The sequence below is a fragment of the Engraulis encrasicolus genome, chromosome 15 (assembly GCF_034702125.1).
Source record: "Engraulis encrasicolus isolate BLACKSEA-1 chromosome 15, IST_EnEncr_1.0, whole genome shotgun sequence".
NCBI lineage: Eukaryota > Metazoa > Chordata > Actinopteri > Clupeiformes > Engraulidae > Engraulis > Engraulis encrasicolus.
The window spans coordinates 52,317,063-52,338,404 of record NC_085871.1 but is presented as its reverse complement, the minus strand read 5'-3'; the positions used below and the strand labels follow the sequence as shown (position 1 = coordinate 52,338,404).

Below are 21,342 nucleotides of genomic sequence, written 5' to 3'. Positions count from 1 at the left end.
TTTTTTGCACCGTCCGCCATAAATGCTGGCTTAAGATAAGGCGACAAGAGGCAGTCACGAATTGCTTGAATTGGGCACGAGATGCACGAGACCAAAGCAGGCGGCATCAAGGAGTTTGTCAAAGCAGCAATGGAATCAAGCGAGGTACAGCCCGAATTTTAGTTGGAGAGGTTGGGTGACGCTAGTGTCTGTGTGTGGGTGAGTGAGAGAGAGGGAGCGCGCATCCGCGAAGGTGCAGTTGTGAAAGACTATCTGGGTCCCCCGTACCAACTCCAGGTGATAGAAACACAGCGTTTGGTCAAAACGAAAGTCTATCAATCCTGGTCTGAATGAATACGCCCTAAATTAAGAGTGACATTTAGGCTACTTACGACCAAACAACATTGCTTGTTGCTTCTAACATCTACAGTCGCCAGTTACGGACCAAGATAGTCTTTCACACCGTTCAAAGTGTTGCGCCACTAGGAGGGCAAAACCTGGCTAGTGCCATGTGTCTACTTTTCCACTTCGAGTTTTTAAACACTAATTGTATCTATTCGATCTCCAGCATAAAATAAACGGGTAGAACGATTATGCAATAGCCTTTTCCCCTTTGTCTAAAGTGTCTATTCCGTGCCCAGTGCTCGTTTTTTGCGTGATTTTTCTCCGCGGGAAAAAATATTAATCAATTAATAATGATATTGGAATATATTCGATATTCTGACCATATTTTAAGACGCATATTCGAATTTAATTTCTGGGGAATGTTACAGCCCTAACACATGCTAGCCACTAGTTGCCATCATATAGAGCTACAACATACCCTTTGATGCTTGAACATTTTGAAAATTCCTTTACTGCGCTTATTCTTTCAACCCCGCCTTCTCTGAATGCTAAACGTTGTCTAGCTTCCACTGTGCCCATTGACAATGGGCAGAAGCTGTGTAGTTTTTGAGTTCCTAGAATAGGGACTGACGAGGGTGCAGGGCCCACCGGGAAAATGCCCATTATGCCAGATGGCCAGTCCAGTATTGTCCCTGAAACTACTCTATTCCTACTTCAGTACAACTCATTTCAACCTTTATGTCCCATTATCTCTGAAATGAATAAATTTTCAGGTGTTGTTTATGACCTTACAGGCTATGTTTAGACAAGAAACTGGCCATTTTAAAATATACGTTTTTTTGATATTCAAATTTCAATTTTTCAATGTATCATAATTCATATTCTGAAGGATGTTGTATTCCATACTGTGTGTGTAATTTGTAGAGCCAGAAAAGAGCCTTCGAACAACACCTCAGACATATTTTTGTGACTTACACTGACTGATATAATCAAGGCTGAATGTATAGTGTTCTACCCTCATATGTCAAACTTTGCTAGTCTGTCTCTCCCTTAATATTGGTGTCAGATTCACACAAATGCAGTTCTGGGGTGCTACCTTGCTACTAAACAGGCACAGCAAGTATGATTGAAATCTGTGTCGGTCGGGTCCCAAAGTGTCTGATTTCACGTGAAATGACCCAAATGGTAAATAATGGTCATTCTCACTCAGAAATCAAGAGAAATGTCTAATTTCAGGAGGGGGGCTAATAATATCATCCTCAACTGTATGTCATTAGTTCCGATCTCTCACCAGCCTTCCATAATACCACTACTGGTATGCTATCATCAAAAGTCAAGTTAAATATGCTGTTACTGCAACAGTTCAACAAAGACGCTTTTGCACACCTCTGTAGTTGGGCAGGTACGTAGGATATTATCCCAGCTAAGTGGGGTTATCATTCAAGTGCACACTGTCCATTCCACCAACAAACTTTAACACGTTTCGGTCATCCAACCTTCTTCAGGTAAAGTACTATATAATACTAAGGTTACTATACTATAACAGAGGTAGTACCTCTGACTATAATCTCTTCATGTCTTACCAGATCTCTACAATTTAATCCTTTTAAGAGTTTTTGTTATTTATTTTTATTTTATAAAGTTGGAAAACATGAAAAAATGCACATGTGAACATTGCTATTTAGAGCATTTATTTGCATCTATTGTGTCTTACCAGATCTCTTGGTTGCCTCGGCATCTCTGTGGTTCTCTTCATTGTTCTCCTGCCGTCCTTGTGGTCTACAGCAGTCCACCAGCACTACCGATACGCTCCTCAGACTGTACAGAGAACGCAGGATCTCCTCGCTGTCCTCTTTTACGCTCCTCAGCTGAGGTGGAGAACCAGGGAACTGCTCTGTTTCTTCTTTCAGGTTCAGCTGTTCTGGAGAACCAGGGAACTCTTCTCTCTCTTCTCCTTTTATGTTCAGCTGGGATGGAGACGCAGGGAACTCTTCTCTCTCTTCTTTTATCTCCAGCTGTTCTTGAGAACCAGGGAACTCTTCTCTCTCTTCTTTTATGTTCAGCTGGGATGGAGAGTCAGCTAAGCTGAACTCCTCTGTCTCTTCTTTGACGCTCCTCATCAGCTGGAGTGGAGAGTTGACTTCTGCAGAGGGCATCTTAGTTGTGTTCTACACACCTTGAAACTGGAGAGAAACATCCTGAAAATTACTGGAAAAGTTTGTGTTTTTCACATTTGCAACCTAACCTGTGACACATGTGCACTACTCAGTTAAAATACTGTATCTGACACATTTTGTGTAACGTTCCACTTTAAAGTGTATATCTCAGGTTAATTTGTATTCAAAATAATGGACTTCCTTTGATAACTCTACCACTTGAACAATTATCCATCATTTTTTTCATGCAACAGGACATCAGAAAATGAAATATAATGAGGAAAAGTGTGTATTTTCAGTAACATGTTCAAAGAATTCTAATCTATTGTGTGACGTCAGGCGAGGCCATTCAGTAGCCCGCAGTAGCGGTAGCCCTGCATTCTGTACGGTGTGTGATTGAATTATGCCGTACGGGTATGAAATAAATATCATTGGCAATATTATATCATGACCGCTACAGGGTGCCATGTGACCGTGAGGCAGTAAAAACCAGTGTTCGAACTATGCCCAAAAAAATTTTTAAAAAAAATGGGGGGGGGGGGGGGGGGGGGGGGGGGGGGGGGGGGCGCGACTACGATTGCGCTTGCCTCAAAGTGCGAGTCTCGAAAGCTTGAATTTGGAGAAGATCGGCCTACCATGTGATTTCAAATTTCAAGTAGGCCTACACTACAAATTACCAGACATTGTTAGTATCAACCTTTCGTAGGTCTATCACGCCATTTCAGCATCATGTCCAAGTGGGAAAGAATGTAAACAGCGACAAATAATACATAAATAAAACCGTTTGGGTGAATCATTCGCTCCAAGCTTTTTAACGGCAAGGTGCAAAGCAGTCGGCTGCATTGTAAGAGAGCCAGAGATTACCAAATTCAAACGACTGCAAAGCAATCTGTCTGGGCACAGCGGAAAGCACCTGTGCGGTCCACACGGTCGTCAGCAGAAAACGAATGAACCTCCCTTGCAATACGTCCGAGAACATCAGTACGCCTACACCGTAGCCTATGTCAAATGGCGCATTTGTCTACTTGTTTCGAGCACCACGTTTCATTGTCATTGCCGCGAGTTTCTGACAAACCACATAGTTGAGCTGCACAACGTGACACTATCATACACAACATGATGAAGCGCCCCCCTCACGTTTGACATCCTCGGGCCGAAGTCTTATAAGGAGGTAAAGACCGTGAACATAGTGACACACACTTCACAGTGGTGAAAACGAAACGAAGTTGCCTCCCACGGCCCAAACGCAAAATAATGCCGAAAATTGAATGCCCCCTCAGTTGTCCTGGCTAGGGCAACTGGCGCGTTATCACTGCTTCTTATTCAATGCAGCAGCACTTTCATTGTACTCGCGCTGCACTTGTCTCACAATGCAATCAGCTGCGTGCTCCGGGCCAAATAGTCAACTCTCCCACCTTGTGGACACAGAAGGGAACAATTTGAAGAACGCGTTTCAGACGGACGGACAGACATAGCCTACCCTTTTTATAGAGATGTTGGGACGCATAGGCCCTATAAAAACATGGATCCAACGCGCGTAGTAGGCCTAGGAAAATAGAGACTGAAAAGATACAACCAAAAGGCTCTACTCGAAGGCTCCAGCCAACGCTGTTGAAAGATTGTTTGCCTCTCTCCTTGGCCATCTGAATGAGATGCTTTTATCAAACGTCATACCAAATCTACATTGGCCTCTATAGGCTAGTTTTGGTATTTATGTTTGATCTGGCAACTATTGTTGTTTTACTGTCTTGCTTGAATCGCTCTGTTTGGATTACTTGAAGACTTTCCATGGATTATCCTGCATCGTCTCAGTGCCGTGAGTAACCTGGAACATAAGTAGGCTATCATCAGAGGTGAGCTTAGTCACTTTTGGCCGCGAGAGACTTGGAAGGCGCTACATTTGCGCCACACAACGTGGATTATTGAAACTGAAGACTTGATTTCTTCTATTGGATAATTTCGTTTGGTAGGCCTATAATTACGGACAGTGTAGTTTTTTTGCGACACTCGGACTTTTTTTTTTTTTTTCAAGGAATATAGGTTAACCGAAATAGTCCCGCCGCCGCGTGGGTTACCTATGCTATTGATTTGTGATAGCCTACGCATGTGGGTGACCTGTAGGCCTATTGAAGTTGCATGTAATTCTATAGAACAGTCAAAGGAAATTGAAAATGTGATTTTTACAACAGCGACATGACTCGGGTGGTATAGGCCTACTTTAGCCTACTGTTTTGCACATTGGAAAAGTTTGACGCGATTTCAGCACCATGGACAGTCCCTCCCCAGTCGGGCGAATAGCACCACATTTTAGGCTACGCAGATCATTTCCCGTTTGTGCTGTTTGTAATTTAGGTAGCCTATTGCATTTAGCTGACACGATATTGGCAGTTCATTAAACATGATTAAAAGCAATCCCAAAAATATGAAGGGACTAGTAAAAAAAAGAAGCCCATGTCGCATAGTCTAGCCTATAGGTCCAAGCAGAATTTGCAACCCTGCATGAATAGCATTTCTACTAAAACTAGTTGGCCAAAAGTTACTAAATCATTTGGAAGTTGTTACAGTGCCCTGCATGAGAAAAGCCGCACGATTACAGTTGCGATTTCTATTATAGGCCTGCAGGCCACGGCCGTTATATCATTAGTGATCGTCACCTCGCCTATGTAAAATTCCAGGCAAATAAAATTAGAACGTTCACCCATGGCCTCGCCTGACGTAGTCGCCAGGTTACGGTTAAACCCACATTTGCCACAACAAACAACAAAAATCGTTGTTTAACATCGTTTTTGGAGGGACTTATATATGTGGATCATTTATTGAATACAGTGTGTACACATTGATCCAAAGTAGTGGTTAACCTGCGATATACACTTTAATTATTCTTATCTGAAATGTATTTGAAATGTAGCCAATTACTCATCACAAACCAGAAATGTGGTTTGAATGACAATTATTGTTACACTGTTAATTTGACACATGACACAACAGGAAACAAAAATGTGTTGTCCCACCCTGGGCACACACAATGTGTTGTCCCTGAGCAAACACAGTTTGTGTCATTTCTGACCCATTAGGGCCCACTTCTTAGAGTGTGATATTATTGAGGAAATAAATAGTAACGACTTCATTATTTATTCTGCTTCTCTGAGAAGCATCACATGACACATACTGTGTTTATGGTGCATATCTATTGTCTCCACTTGGAAAATTAAGCATTTTCGAAATAATACCACAACAAAAGGAAAACATGCCATAATCATATAAGCTTATTTGGAGTTCCAACAACACAGAGTGTGTTCAGGTAGACAGATGCCGAGGCACACAAGGTTGAAATTTAAAAAAAACAACAACAAAAAACAAACAAAAACTTTTTTTTATTTGGCTACAATGCATAAAAAAGGTTTTTTTTTTAATAATGCAACCTTGAGTGCCTCAGCATCTGTCTACCTGGACCAAGTTTGAGACCCCCTACACCAAAGGTGTAGGTTTGGCTCGAAAAGTGGTGGGGACATTTCAATCGCAAATGGTCCGGATATGCTGTTTTTGCATTATATTTGTGAAAGAATGGTAGGGACAAGCTATGTTTATCTGGAAAGTGGTATGGACCACTGACTTCTATAGTATACAAGTCAGTGGTATGGACATGTCCCCAGCGCCCCCCCCTCCCAAATGTCGCCCATGTCCTACACTGTTAAACACCAAGGGAAAAAGGTGAAGACCCAGAAGCACTCCAATTACCTGCTTGTGTTTAACACAGAGAACTTAAAGTGTTACCATGATCTTAGTAGAGGCTCTTCTTTCAGTAGCTTTCCATGTTTACACTATAGACCTACTGACATTAGTTCGTGCTCTCCTCGTACATCTATTTAGCCTACCGACGAAATGACCGTCTGACTTTCTGTAGGCCTAATATTTTGTTGAAGAGAAGATGAACGGCATTCCAATGTTTCAGTAGGCTACACCAGAGAAAGGAAAGCGGCCGTAGCTACAGGCAGTGGGCTACCCCATAGGTACCCCAACAAACCTTGAATGAAATAACGGACTTACCGGCACCTTTTCGGTGTATCCAAATCAGTTGGGTTTTTAACAAAAATATATATGGCTGAAATAGAAAAGTGATGTTCCTTTGAATGCGCTTTCTGTAACACAAACAACGGTGGTAGGCTAGTATACGTGTTTGTCGGTCTGTGCTGTGTTTGTTTTGACTTCCTTGAACGAGAGGAAGGAAGTGACGAAAGACCAGATGTTGGTTAACCTCAATGTCAAAATAAACCTCTACTTCAAAGTAAAACACATTACTATTACTACTACCATATAATAATAATAATAATAATAATAATAATAATAATAACACTAAAATGTGTATAAAAGAATATGTTTAAAAGGAGCCACTTCATCATGTCCATCAGTAGGATTGTAAAAGTCATCTGCTTATTGTAAAGCGATGTCAATATACAGTAGACATCCACCGCAACACAAATTAGGCTGCATGTTATGATGTTCAGCTATTGAAGTTGCAGCACTTTGCTCCATGCTGGTATGATGCAGCTATAAAGTAGAAAATCTGCAGGCTTATTTTAAAGCAATTGTAATGTTCATGATTCACCTTGCTATCTTCATTGTTAATTCACCCCACAAGGGGGAGCCTTACTTACTGTTTGGGGGTAAGTTAGAAGGTGGGAAGCGGAGGGGAATAGAGGAAGAAGCCAGAAGGAGCAGAATCCTGCAATAGGGAGAGAATTCCAATATACAACCTTGCATCCTCCACTTGTGCTTGTGGCCAAGCCTTGACTTCTGGCCCCTCTTGCGTGGAGAAAACAATAGCGAATTAAAGTTTTTCCGCTGTCAGCCTAGCCAAAACTATTTTTGGGGGACTATTCACCATCCAGTTTGCAAATGAGAAAATTACTTTAAAATTGAGCTTTTGCGAGATATTGAAATATAATGCTATAGAGCTCTTCAGCGTTGACGTCAACTTGTATGCGGCGTTTGGACTACCGGTTCGATGGCGATTTTTTACATTGCAAAACGCCATAGAGATTCAGGTTTGGCAAAAATATAAGTTGCACGGCAACAACGAACAATAGCGTGTCCCCGCATCCCTTTCTCATTAGTGGAACAGATCGTATCATCATATTGGTGTATTCACATGTTAAATCATGACGATTATAATTCAATATTGCTAACCCCTTTCTGATCATTAAAACTTCTGAACTACATACTTTCCTTTGGTTGCCATGGCTACAACCCTCCGCACGTACATGCCGTTAGATACAGGCGCCGCTTCTGTAGTCGCCAAAAGCTTCCGGGTTTAGCATATGGACGCAACATCGTATTTATGTCGAAGTTTGACACAAAATGATCAACCATGTCATACCTACAGCCTATTTTTAACACCCTCGACAGTTTGCGGGGGTTCGCTAAGCGCGTGCTTGCACTCTGAGCTTATTTGAAATTTACCCCTATTCATTCCCAATGGAAGCCGGAAGCCGATACGAACCAGGAAGTCGTTAAATGCTAACATGAAAGACTACAATCTACTACATGCTTCCGCGTTACTGAAGAACTCTATTGTCAGTGATGTCATTGTGACATATTACTTCCTGGTACGAGGCTACAAGCACAAGTGGAGGACGCAAGGTTGCGTACACAGGGATTTGACAATTAAGTGGAGAAAGAATTGTTCACTGCATTTCTTGTCTTGGTCGTTTATTTAAAAAAAAAATCACAACAATAAAACCCTCTGATGCCTGACATTCTGTCTGTACCCTCCTGTGCATGCTGTTATGATGCTTCTAATGCAATAAGGCATAGCATAGAAAAGGCTCAGGCTTGGAAAGCATTCACAATATAAACCTCTTTATGACATGAACTGTAGCCTACCATGACTGTATCCTGCTGTGCTGTTATGTTGTTATTCTAATGCTGTTATGAGTTTAGTTTAGTTTATTTAGTTTAGTTCAACAGGGACCATGCACAATACACATTGATTACAGAAGTAAAAAGATGGCTTGTGCCAGATTATAGCTATATAGCTAATTTCCATCTGCAGTCCCTGGACAGGTAAAACAAATATTAAAATACATTAACATGAACAGGATATAAACAAGTAAGCACATCCATATGCCATGGGTCAAACACACACACACAGACACACACACACACAGACACACACACACTAAAATGTCATACAGTGTGAGTCATATTTTAAAAAAACATATGATTAATGTTGACAAGACTGGTTGGTTAATATCCATTTTTTCAAACCCCTTGAGAAGGCCTGATAATCAGTAATACTTTTTAGGTTACTGGGTAGACTATTCCATGTTTTGGTTGCCCTGAAGGAGAAGGCTGACTGAGCAAAAGCAGTTCGTCGGATTGGGAGACTACAATCACCCCTAATGGTGGATCTTGACGTTCTGCTCATCAATTCAGAGCAGGGTTGAACAAATGTTCTTAGGGGTGGGGGTGCCGCATTGTGAATAATTTTATGGATTAGCCGCAGATCAGAAAATTGTATGATGTTTTCAAGGCTGAGCATATTATACTTGCTCAGTATAGGACAATGGTGGTACTGAAAAGATCTTCTATCTAGGACCTCCAGGGCCTGCTTGTATAGTGAATCAATGGATTTTAAGACAGTCTTGTTGGCCTGGGACCAGCTTGATAAACAATAATGCAGGTGGGACATAATCATAGCATTGACATAAGTCACAGCAGCATCAATACTCAGAGAGTTACGGATATGTCTAAAATTTGATATGCTATACTTTACAGTATTACCCAGTTTTTTAATGTGTTTCTTAAAACTAAGAGTAGAATCTAAGGTCACACCTAAATATTTAAACTCATCAACATTATTTAGCTTTGTTCCATCAACATATATGTCTGGAACAACATTTAGTTTATATCTATTGTGAAAATACATTGTAACAGTTTTGTTGGTATTTAGTGTGAGACAGGAGGTTTTTAACCACATTGAGACCTTAGTTAGTGTTTGAGTCAGTTTGCTGGCCACCTGTACCGGATCTTTGCCGTGTGTAAATAATCCCGTGTCATCAGCATACATCAGTATCTCCACACCCTCACATACAGATGGAAGATCATTTATGTAAGTGCTGAACAACAAAGGTCCCAATATGGAACCTTGTGGCACCCCCATAGAGCATGCTTTTAAGGAAGATATTTTATCATTTATCTTAACACATTGGGCCCTATTTAATAGATAGGACTCTATCCACTTTAGTACACCTGGAGCCAGCTGAAAGCACGCCAACTTTGAGAGGAGTACTGGATGATTGACTGTGTCAAAAGCCTTGCGAAGGCCTAAGAACACAGCACCCACCACTCCTCCCTTATCAAGATTTGCCTTGATGTGTTCTATAAAATAGCAGCATGCAGTGTCGGTTGAGTGGTTGGCTCTAAAACCAAACTGCAGGGGGTGCATGAGTTTTTTTGTGTTTAAATGCTCCACAAGCTGTTCAGCAACTGTTTTTTCTAATATTTTCGAAATGGCAGGCAATATATAAATAGTGACATCCTGTTTGTCCCCAGCTTTAAAAATAGGAGTCACTATAGCTGTTTTTTCCTCCAAGGACTTGTTTACTATATGAGCTATGGGAGTGGTTAAGACATCTTTAAATTTCTTTAGGAGAAAGGTGTCCATGCCCCAGATGTCTTTAGCTTTGGAGGTGGATATTGTTGATAACATTTTATTTATTTTTACTTCATCTATAATATTAAAATCCAAGACAGAGGTTGCACAATTTTGAACATAGAATTGAGATCTGTCTAGATTGGTTGATGGTTGCCCATACATTAATGCCCATACATTAACGCATAGCCTACAAAATGCTCTTTTTAAAAGTCAATAGTAATATAAACCTCTACCACCAGAGACAATACAGAAAGAGGAGAATGTGAAAAAATACCAATGTTGCTTAAAATACCATTGTTTGTTATTGTAAGTACTTTTATTGTTAAAAGTCTTCATTTATTCTTTAAAATACATTTGTTGTTAAAACTAGAGAAGCACCGACTCCAAGATCCTGTTTAGGATTTTTTCACAGGGTCCGGCAGGATCTTAAGCAGTGGATCCGGTATCCGGTAGGATCCTAAAAATCAGGATCTGGTGCATCTCTAGTTTTTACGTAGCTTAGGCTTTTCAGTCAGTCTTTCACAACCCCAATTGCTGCATGGAGTGAAAGCCCTTTGGAAGCGGCTGTTGCAGGCACTTTGTCAGTAAGCCAATGAGTCTAAAAAATAGTTTGAGTCAATGTAATAAACAGGGCCCACATGTGTAAGTAGGCTATGTGTTTCAACCCTTTCGTAGGATCCGGTATCCGGTTCTGGATCCGCCAGGATCTTAAGCAGTGGATCCGGTATCCGACAGGATCCTAAAAATCAGGATCCGCTGCATCTCTACTTAAAGCATGTGCAGTTCCACCACTACTTCCCATTACTGTTGTAGTTGGCTGTGCATAGCTCTGTTCCATTACTGTGTATATCTGCATTGCTGATACGTTTGAATGTCCCTACACACACATACAGTACATACACACTCTTGGAATAATTGACATGTGTAACCTTCACCACCAGCCCACCCCAAATTTGGCCCACAAAGTCATTTCATTCGGCCCACCAGATCATTTCAAATGAGTATTACAGTTGGCCCACATACAACATTAATGTATAACGTAACAAGACTTGAACATGACATTTGATGTGCCACAGTTATGAATGGGCCCAGGCTAATGAAACAGCTCACATTAGTATGCAACACAATTGAATATGTCTGATTAATAAGTGCAGGCATATTTGAACAACCACATATGATGGCAAAGAGTCTCTGTGTGTGTGTGTGTGTGTGTGTGTGTGGGGGGGGGTGGGGGTGGGGGGTTAATAGGTGACAAGTGAAATGCCTCCCCCTGTGGCAGAGTTGCCAAACCGGTTGTAGAACTGGTTTAGGTCATTGGCCATTGACTTCTCTTCTTTCCACACTCAGTGATGTTTTGATCCCCTGCCTCTTTAGCATTGCCCATCTGGGTTTTTTAGGTAATGTTTCCGGCTGGTTGGTTTGTCTGTCTGTCTGTCTGTTTGTCAGCAGGATAACTCAAAAAGTTATGAACGGATTCGGCTGAAACTCTGTGGAGTTGTTGATAATGACCCAAGGAACAAGTGATTAAACTCTGGTGGTGATACGGATCACGAACCAGAACCAGGATCTTTTTAAAGATTCTTCAACATTGCTGGCGTATACATTTAGATGCCACTCCTCAGCTCTGTCAAGTTGCCCTCCTTAAAAGCTTCTTTTTCTTATTGAGGAGTTGCTTGACATCTCTGGTTACCCAGGGTTTGATGTTGGGGCTAACAGCGAGCAGTCTTGATTGGTGCAATGATTTACTTTCTCAAGTGTGACAACAAGTGTTTCTTAAGGTGAGAAGACCATATGAAACTCTTGTCACACTGACTGCAAGCATACGGCCTCTCTCCAGTGTGAATGCGATGATGTGTGTGGAGGTTAGAAGACCGCGAGAAACTCTTTCCACAGTCTGTGCATGAAAATGGTTTCTCCCCTGTATGAACACGTTGGTGGATTTGGAGCTCATATTTTGTCTTAAAGCTCTTGCCACACTGACTGCAAGCGTACGGCCTCTGTCCAGTGTGAATACGGCGATGTATGTGGAGAGTAGAAGAATGTGAGAAACTCTTTCCACAGTCTGTGCATGAAAATGGTTTCTCCCCTGTGTGAACACACTGGTGGATTTGGAGCTCTGGTTTTGTCTTAAATTTCTTGTCACACTGACTGCAAGCATACGGCTTCTCTACAGTGTGAATGCGACAATGTATGTGAAGTGCAGAAGACCTTGAGAAACTCTTTTCAGAGTCGGTGCATGACGATGGTTTCTCCCCTGTGTGAATGTGCAGGTGGATTTGGAGGTTTTGTTTTGTCTTAAAGCTCTTGTCACACTGACTGCAAGGGAAAGGCCTCTCTCCAGTGTGAAAGCGACGATGTCTGTATAGGTTAGAAGACTGTGAGAAACTCTTTCCACAGTCTGTGCATGAAAATGGTTTCTCCCCTGTGTGAACAATCTGGTGCCTTTGGAGCTCTGATTTTGTCTTAAAGCTCTTGTTACACTGACTGCAAGCGTACGAAATCTGTCCAGTGTGAATGCAGCGATATTTGTGAAAGCCAGAAGAGAGTGAGAAACTCTTTCCACCATCTTTGCATGGAAATGGTTTCTCCCCTGTGTGAACACGCGGGTGGCTGTGGAGCTCCTGCTTTGTCTTAAAGCTCTTGCTACACTGACTGCAAGGGAACGGCCTCTCTCCAGTGTGAAAGCGACGATGTCTGTAGAGGTGAGAAGACTGTGAGAAACTCTTTCCACAGTCTGTGCATGAAAATGGTTTCTCCCCTGTGTGAACAATCTGGTGCCTTTGGAGCTCATCTTTTCTCTTAAAGCTCTTGCCACACTGACTGCAAGCGTACGGCCTATGTCCAGTGTGAATACGGCGATGTGTGTGGAGACTAGAAGACTGTGAGAAACTCTTTCCACAGTCAGTGCATGAAAATGGTTTCTCCCCTGTGTGAACACGCTGGTGGATTTGGAGCTCATCTTTTCTCTTAAAGCTCTTGTTACACTGACTGCAGACGTACGGCCTCTCTGTAGTCAGGGCAGCAGAATGTGTTTTTCCACGAAACTCCTCTCCACTGGAACTGCAGTGTAGCTGATGCCCTGTGAGGAGTAGAATGGACATTAATGGACATGAATATTAATATGAAATCAACAACAAGACAGTCACAACAGTGTGAAGATTTACCCCTCCCACTTTCTGTTCTTTTACTGAGCCGTGGCCTAGTGGTTAGAGAGTTGGTCTTTCAATCTATGGGTTGCTCGGTCAAACCCCCCCTGACCTTTCCCTACATCTCCATTCATGGCTGAAGTATCCTTGAGCAAGGCACCTAACCCCACATTGCTCCAGGGACTGTAACCAATACCCTGAACAATAATAGTTGTAAGTCACTTTGAATAAATAAAAGTGTCTGCTAAGTGCAATGTCAAATGCATAGTTGATGAATATTTCAAAGTACAATATGAAGATTTTTTACGAGAAAACTGAAAAGTCTGAATGGGCTTAAATGGTACCTTTTTATTTTTATTTTTATTTTTTTGACGAAAATATTAATCAATATCGTTATATTTTTCGTACAAACGCATGGTGTTTTTTCCGTCAGCGTTTTATTGTCCTCAGGGGGAAAACAATCGTTAACGATAATTATGACGAAAATATTTCTTCCCGAAATTAACACTAAAAGGTTGAAATGAGTTTGTAATGAAGTAGTAATAGAGTAGTGTCAGGGACAGGACTGGACTGGCCATCTGGCATAACAGGCATTTTCCCGGTGGGCCCTGCACCCTCGTCTGTCCCTATTCCAGGTACTCAAAAACTACACGGCTTCTAACCATTGTCAATGGACACAGTGGAAGCTAGACCATTTTAAGCATTTAGAGAAGGCAGGGTTAAAAGAATAAGCTCAGTAAATTCATTTTCTGAATGTTAAAGCATCAAAGGGTATGTTGTAGCTGTAGATGATGCCAACTAGTGGCTAGCATGTGTTGAGGAATGTATGCCGAGCACTGGAGAGGTGAAACTGAACTTCCTGCATCCTCATGGACTATCTCCATCCTTCACATATTCCGCTAGACATGCTGTCATGTGATATTACTATCGTACTACCATATTATTACTAGATGATTTGTATGATGCCATATTTTTGAGTCCCACTATCTCTGAAATGAATAAAGAACCAAACACCAGCATTTCAGGTGCTGTTCATGACATTGCAGGCTATGTTTAGACAAGGAACTGGCCATTTAAAAACATTTTTAAAAAACAAGTTTTTTTTAATATTCAATTTTTAATTTTTCAATTTATGATAATTCATATTCTGTGGGCTGTTGTATTCTATGCTGTTTGTTTTTTTTAGAGCCAGAAAAGAGCTTTCAAATATTTTTTTTGTGACTTACACTGACTGATATAATCAAGGCTGAATGCATAGTGTCCTACCCTCATATGTAAACCTTCGCTAGTCTGTTTTTCCCGTAGCCCCTTAATGCGCGCCGTACCTCCTGAGGCACGCTGTAATAGACATTGAAATGTAACTACCATAGCACTACAATACTATGACACAACACAGGCCCTTTAGTAATGCACCACGACTTGGTCACTACCATACTGGTAACAATGAATTTATAAAGCCGCGCCTTAAGGGGTTAATAAACAAATTTGCTTAGACGCTATTAAGCATGTGTGGTGGTAAACAAGTGAATTTTACCAAACAAGTGCATCATCTGGCTAATCAAGCATGGTAGTGGGACTGACATCGTTTGGGGATGTATGAATGCAATCAACATTGGAAATCTGAATTACATCTAAAGAAGCATGCATGTCAACATGCACTGTGACTACAGAAGCAGATCATGATACTCTCCATAGGATTCCATTTAAAACTCACACCCATCTATTTTAGCCAGATGCAGACTCAAAATGTAAAATTTCAATGTACTGAAAGGTTGAAACACACACCGATGACCTCCCTTTAAATCCCTTTTCATTTCGAAATGGAAAAATGAATGTAGTTGCTGCCAAAGGTGGTTCTAAAAAATTATTAAGCAAAGGCTGTGAATACTTTTGTAAAAATGATTTTTGTTTTCTATTTTTATACATTTTCAAAACTGTCAAGACAACTTGCTTTTCACATGGTCATAATGAAATAATTTGTGTAGAATTTTGACAACAGAGATTAATTTGTAGCATTTGGAATAAGGCTGTAAGATAATAAAATGTGAAAAAAGTGAAGCGCTGTGAATACTTTAATTACTTAATTGACTGTATGTTATTCTGGAAACAAATACAACATGGAGATAGTATCCAATACGTTGCATTGGGACTTTTCAATTGTTACAATGGGTTTAAACAAAAAAGCATAAAGATGGCAAGGACAAAATTATCAGCCCTCTTATCACTAATAGTCGATACAGTGAATCTTCTGTTTTTATGGTGCCGTACACCCAAACAAGGTTTCCTTTGGCTGAGGCTGCCACATAATGATGCTTCCACCACCAAGTTTTATTGTGGAAACCATGTTATAAAGGTTTAAGGCCTATCCCTTTCTCCACCTGACAGAAGCAGAATTCATGCATCAAAGCAGGTGCAATTGAATCTCATCAGATGAAAGCAGAACAAATTTTTGACTTTCAAATGTTCACAGGCAAAGCTCAATAACACTCTGATATGCACCAAAGGGGTTATTCTGTGATGATGGCCCCAAAACCCAATATGATGAAGCCCTAACAGCTGTCATTCTTGAAACAAAATCTCCAGGTGAGGCCAGGTCAATAACAAGATCTAGGCAGGTGTCCAATGTTTCTTTGGTCTAATGAGACTAAGCAGTTTCCACAGTTACACATAGTGGTGGGGGCATCAAGTTTTTAGTCTGTTATTCAGCCTCAGACACAGGGAGTCTGGGTCTGGATCTGGATTGCTGGGTCTTCCACCAACATTTTAACCAAAAGCATACATTTAAATTAGTTCAGAGGTTCTTCAAGGACACTAAAACCATGATACTGGAATGACCCACTCATAGTCCAGTCCTCTATCCCACATGTCTATGCTCAGCATCCATGCTATTTGGACCAGCTAGAACACTTTGCAGTGACGAAATGGGCCAAAATCCCTGGTATCAGAGCCCATTGTCAGTTTTGGTTCATAAATGGCGCCATATTGACTATTAATGATCAGTGGGCTAATCATTTTGTCCAAGTCGTTTTTGGTCTTTTTTGTTTAAACTCATTATCACAATAGAAAATTCCAAATTCAACTCATTGGACATGATGTGTTTGTTTTCAGAATGACAGAAACGGTTCATAATGGTCATTCTCACTCAGAAATCTAAAGAAATGTCTAATTTCAGGAGGGGGGCTAATAATATCGTCCTCAACTGTATGTCACTAGTTCTGATCTCTCATCAGCCTTCCATAATACTACTGTACTACTGGTACACTATCATCAAAAGTCAGGTTACATTTGCTGTTACAGCAACAGTTCAACAAAGACGCTTTTGCACACCTCTGTAGTTGGGCAAGTACGTAGGATATTATCCCAGTTAAGTGGGGTTATCATTCAAGTGTAAAGGAATCCCGCACACTGTGCATTCCACCAACAAACTTGAACATGTTTCGGTCATCCGACCTTCTTCAGGTAAAGTACTATATACAGTACTAAGCTTACTATACTATAATCTCTTCCAGATCTCTAAAATGTACTCTTTTAAAGAGTTTTTATTTATTTTTATTTTATTTTATAAAGTTGGGAATGGATCGCACTCAATTTTTCTTCTTTCTTGTGGTTTTATTTTATTTTAACTTTGCAGGGACTGACATGACAGACGTTTCGGCTGCACAGAGCCTTCTTCAGTGTCACCAGGTGACACTGAAGAAGGCTCTGTGCAGCCGAAACGTCTGTCATGTCAGTCCCTGCAAAGTTAAAATAAAATAAAACCACAAGAAAGAAGAAAAATTGAGTGCGATCCATTCCCTACTACTAGATTACTTCAGAGACGCACCAACAAGACGGAAGAGCGCGGTGTGTGAAAGATAATTTTATAAAGTTGGAAAACGTGACAAAAAAAATCACGTGAACATTGCTATTTAGAGCATTTATTTGCATCTATTGTGTCTTACCAGATCTCTTCCTTGCCTCGGCATCTCTGTGGTTCTCTTCATTGTTCTCCTGCCGTCCTTGTGGTCTACAGCAGTCCACCAGCACTACAGATACGCTCCTCAGACTGTACAGAGAACGCAGGGTCTCCTCGCTGTCCTCTTTTACGCTCCTCAGCTGAGGTGGAGAACCGGGGAAATGCTCTGTCTCTTCTTTTATGTTCAGCTGGGATGGAGAACCAGGGAACTCTCCTCTCTCTTCTTTTATCTCCAGCTGTTCTTGAGAACCAGGGAACTCTTCTCTCTCTTCTTTTATCTCCAGCTGTTCTGGAGACCCAGGGAACTCTCCTCTCTCTTCTTTTATGTTCAGCTGGGATGGAGAGTCAGCTAAGCTGAACTCCTCTGTCTCTTCTTTGACGCTCCTCATCAGCTGGAGTGGAGAGTTGACTTCTGCAGAGGGCATCTTAGTTGTGTTCTACACACCTTGAAACTGGAGAGAAACATCATGAAAATTACTGGAAAAGTTTGTGTTTTTCACATTTGCAACCTAACCTGTGACACATGCACAAAATGGTTTTAACACATAGTGAGTGGAATGTGACACATGTGCACTATTCAGTTAAAATACTGTATCTGACACATTTTGCGTTAACGTTCCACATTAATTATTCTTCTTTTAAAATGTATTTGAAATGTACAATGTAGCCAATTACTCATCACAAACCAGGAATGTGGTTTGAATGACAAATTTTGTTACACTGTTAATTTGGCACATGACACAACAGGAAACAAAAATGTATTGTCCCACCCTGAGCACACACAAGGGTAATTTCACGTGTAATGTGTAGAGCCAGAAAAGAGCTTTCAAATAACACCACAGACATATTTTTGTGATCTACACTGGCTGATATAATCAAGGCTGAATGCATAGTGTCCTACCCTCATATGCAAACCTTTGCTAGTCTGTTTCTCCCTTTATATTGGTGTCAGATTCACACAAATGCAGTTCTGGGGTGCTACCTTGCTACTAAACAGGCACAGCAAGTATGATTGAAATCCTTGTCTACATCAGGTCCCAAAGTGTCTGATTTCATGTGAAATGACCCACAATGAAATGTGTTGTCCTTGAGCAAACACGGTTTGTGTCATTTTTGACTCAGAACTTCTTAGAGTGTGATATTATTGAGGAAATAAATAGTAACGCCTTCATTATTTATTCTGCTTCATTGAGAAGCATCACAAGACACATACTGTGTTTATGGTGCATATCTATTGTCTCCACTTGGAAAATTATGCATTTTCAAAACAATACCACAACAAAAGGAAAACATGCCATAATCATATATTTGGAGTTCCAACAACACAGAGTGTGTTCAGGTAGACAGATGCTGAGACACTCAAGGTTGCATTTTTTTCTTACTTTTTTTTATTTGGCTACAATGCATAAAAAGATGTTTTTGTTTTTTTAATGCAACCTTGAGTGCCTCAGCATCTTTTCTACCTGGACCAAGTTTGAAACCCCCTACACTGTTGAGCACCAAGGAAAAAAGGTGAAGACCCAGAAGCACTCCAATTACCTGCTTGTGTTTAACACAGATAGCTTTGTGTGTTACCATGATCTTAGTAGAGACTCACTGGTGTCAAGCAGCCCGCAGCTTCCCGCAGCTACCCGCAGCAACTCTGGACTTTACGGTCCCATTCACTTCAATTCATTTTTTCGCAGCCAGAACAGGTTTTACAGATTTCGGACTGTGCCGACGCCGCTGGTGTCGTGCGAGGAAAATAACAATTGTGTCGGACGCTACACCTGGTCATGGAACGACATGCGTAACAAGAATGATCATACTTGTGTCATTTCGAAGATAATTAAAGAAAACCATTTTCACAATGGGACTTCTCATAGACCTGTTTTTGCATGTCTCTCATCTCTTTGCATGTTGACTGTGCAATCACCGTGACAAGTTAACAAGGTGCACGGCGCACAGCTGTATGCGTCCAAAAAAGAAGAATAACATTTCACGATGTACATCTGGAAATAATTCACATCAAAGTGAAGTGTTATTACATAGGGCACCATGGTAATCAATATGTGTGTAAGAACATGTGAAAAAAATAAATCGGTCAGTTTGTCAAAGAAGACACAAAAGATATGCACCACAATGCACAGTATGCACCACACCGTGCTTTTCAATTATATAAAGAACAAATACTGACGGCACGAATGTTTCTTCACTCAATAATCCCACATGTCACATATCAATCAAGCAACTGAGCTAATGTGGCCACAAAGGGGCGGTATTGTACGCTGACACATTCGAAGTCCTACAACTCAGATAGGCTACAGATAGGCCTACAGTCATGAATTACCTGACAAATTGCTGCTAGGCTATTGCAGTGGGAGCGCTACACTAAAGAACTGTGTCCCATATCTGCCCCTTTCATATTCATACATTGACAATTGAATTGACAAATGAAATAGGCCTACTAATATTTTACTGCGTCTTTTACAGGTGCCCGTATTCTTCAAGTCTGTCGTTACAGCGCAACGACGGTCAGCGCAGATGTGGCGATGTGAACACTCTTGCATTACACCTTTTGCATGTTGTACATGTCTCCAATCTATATATGATTGACTGGTGCCATCTGCTGGCCTCATAAGGCTGCAGCGTAAAGCTCGAAGGAGAACGTGAAATGATGTCGCCCCTAGGCCTACAGATAATCATAGTTGTGGCCGAAGTATTTCTGTTGCATGTGATATTTTTGTGAATGACTATTATTGTAATTTCAGCAACATTCATTATTACTATTACGAGGAGTATTATGTAGCCTAGGTGGTCCTATGACTTAGTTTTGATTGAAATGTGCCGTGCGCTTGAGAAGCAGCAATATGTAGGTGCCCCCCTATCTGCCCTGCATGTCATTCAGGGACACTGTGTGGTTCGCACTGCGTGTTTTTGTGGTGAGATGTGTTCAAATTCGGAGGACTAAAGCATTTTTTGTGTTCTTGGTGTGTTACACGGTAATAGCCTACAGGTTGCGTATTACCATGTCGGGACAGTAAAGTTTACTGTGAAAAACTACAACATGAAAAGCGCTGCCGTGTCGTTGTATGTGTAGTTGGAAGATATAGGATACCTATTGTCATGTCAGGGTAGTTGCACGGTGAACATAGGCAAAGTTGGAGAGATTGAAACGATGAGTGAATGGCAAAGGCCATTGCGATGAGAATGTCTTTGATTATCTTCGACCTGACGCGGGAAATGCCATTCTTGATCAGCAAGCCGTTTAATGGTCATGTTTAGCATCCGAGACAATTGTTGTTTTCCTCGCACAGCAACAGCGGCGTGGGCACCGCCCATTTGTCTGTAGGCAACCTGTTATCGCTCCAAAAAATGGATTGAGTGAATGGGAGGGTGTAGGCTAATAGACCTACCATGTGGGCACAGATCTACATAAATCAAGTAGGTAGCAGGCTTCACTCAGGTTTCTTGATAACTTTTAAGGGTGCTGTCCCAAATGAATACTTAGAATCAAAGAAAAGGGGGGCGCACCTTGCATCAATTTTTTTCTTTTCTTTATTTTTCTGTGCACAGAAAAATAAAGAAAAGAAAAAAATTGATGCAAGGTGCGCCCCCCTTTTCTTTGATTCACAGATCTACAGTACATAAACCATATGCTATTGAATGTATTCTCCCAGCATCATTACGTCCTTGCTTCCTGAAGTGGGCCTAGGCATATGAAGTGATGGGGTGCACAACGAAGAGATGTGTGGTCAAACACCATGAAGCGCATAGCTTGGATGCAGCCATGCCTGCCATTCTGCATATTGTGGGTTCAAGGCCCCTTAATATTCAATTTGAATAGGCCTACACGTGTAGGCTGTGTTACCTCACCCCTGATATGGGCCTACATTATTAGGCTTATTCAGCTCGCTGAATAGGTGCCTTCAGTATTTCATCAGCGTATCATTCAGGGGCATATGTCATTGCACATTGTGTATCTGCATATCCACAGTGTCTGTCTGCTTAGAGAAATGAGGCATTTTCCTTTTGCACTAGGCTACATGTGTGGTACGAAGTTCCTTACTTTAATCATGCCACGATGTTCCTTCAATATGTAGGCCTACATTGTTCTGGTCGTGC

At 41.2% G+C, this 21,342-nt stretch overlaps 3 protein-coding genes across 4 annotated transcripts in view; all 3 read right to left on the bottom strand.

Moving 5' to 3' along the window:
• Window positions 1-21,342, bottom strand: part of LOC134464171 (zinc finger protein 501-like) — an 87,442-nt gene that overhangs the window by 6,507 nt on the left and 59,593 nt on the right. The window contains exons 1-2 of one of the 2 annotated variants that reach the window (XM_063217631.1): window positions 6,528-6,715; window positions 2,039-2,507 (exon numbers count right to left, since the gene is read on the bottom strand). In XM_063217631.1, coding sequence (XP_063073701.1) covers window positions 2,039-2,480 — 442 coding nt within the window. In that variant the 5' untranslated portion in view covers window positions 2,481-2,507; window positions 6,528-6,715. Of the gene's footprint in view, window positions 1-2,038; window positions 2,508-6,527; window positions 13,217-17,224; window positions 17,691-21,342 lie in introns of those variants that run through there. The other variant, XM_063217630.1, reaches the window with a different exon arrangement.
• LOC134464175 (zinc finger protein OZF-like) overlaps window positions 1-21,342 on the bottom strand; it is a 134,989-nt gene that overhangs the window by 74,452 nt on the left and 39,195 nt on the right. The window lies entirely within an intron of this gene.
• LOC134464169 (uncharacterized) overlaps window positions 1-21,342 on the bottom strand; it is a 161,939-nt gene that overhangs the window by 101,404 nt on the left and 39,193 nt on the right. The gene's annotated exons all lie outside the window — the stretch shown is intronic.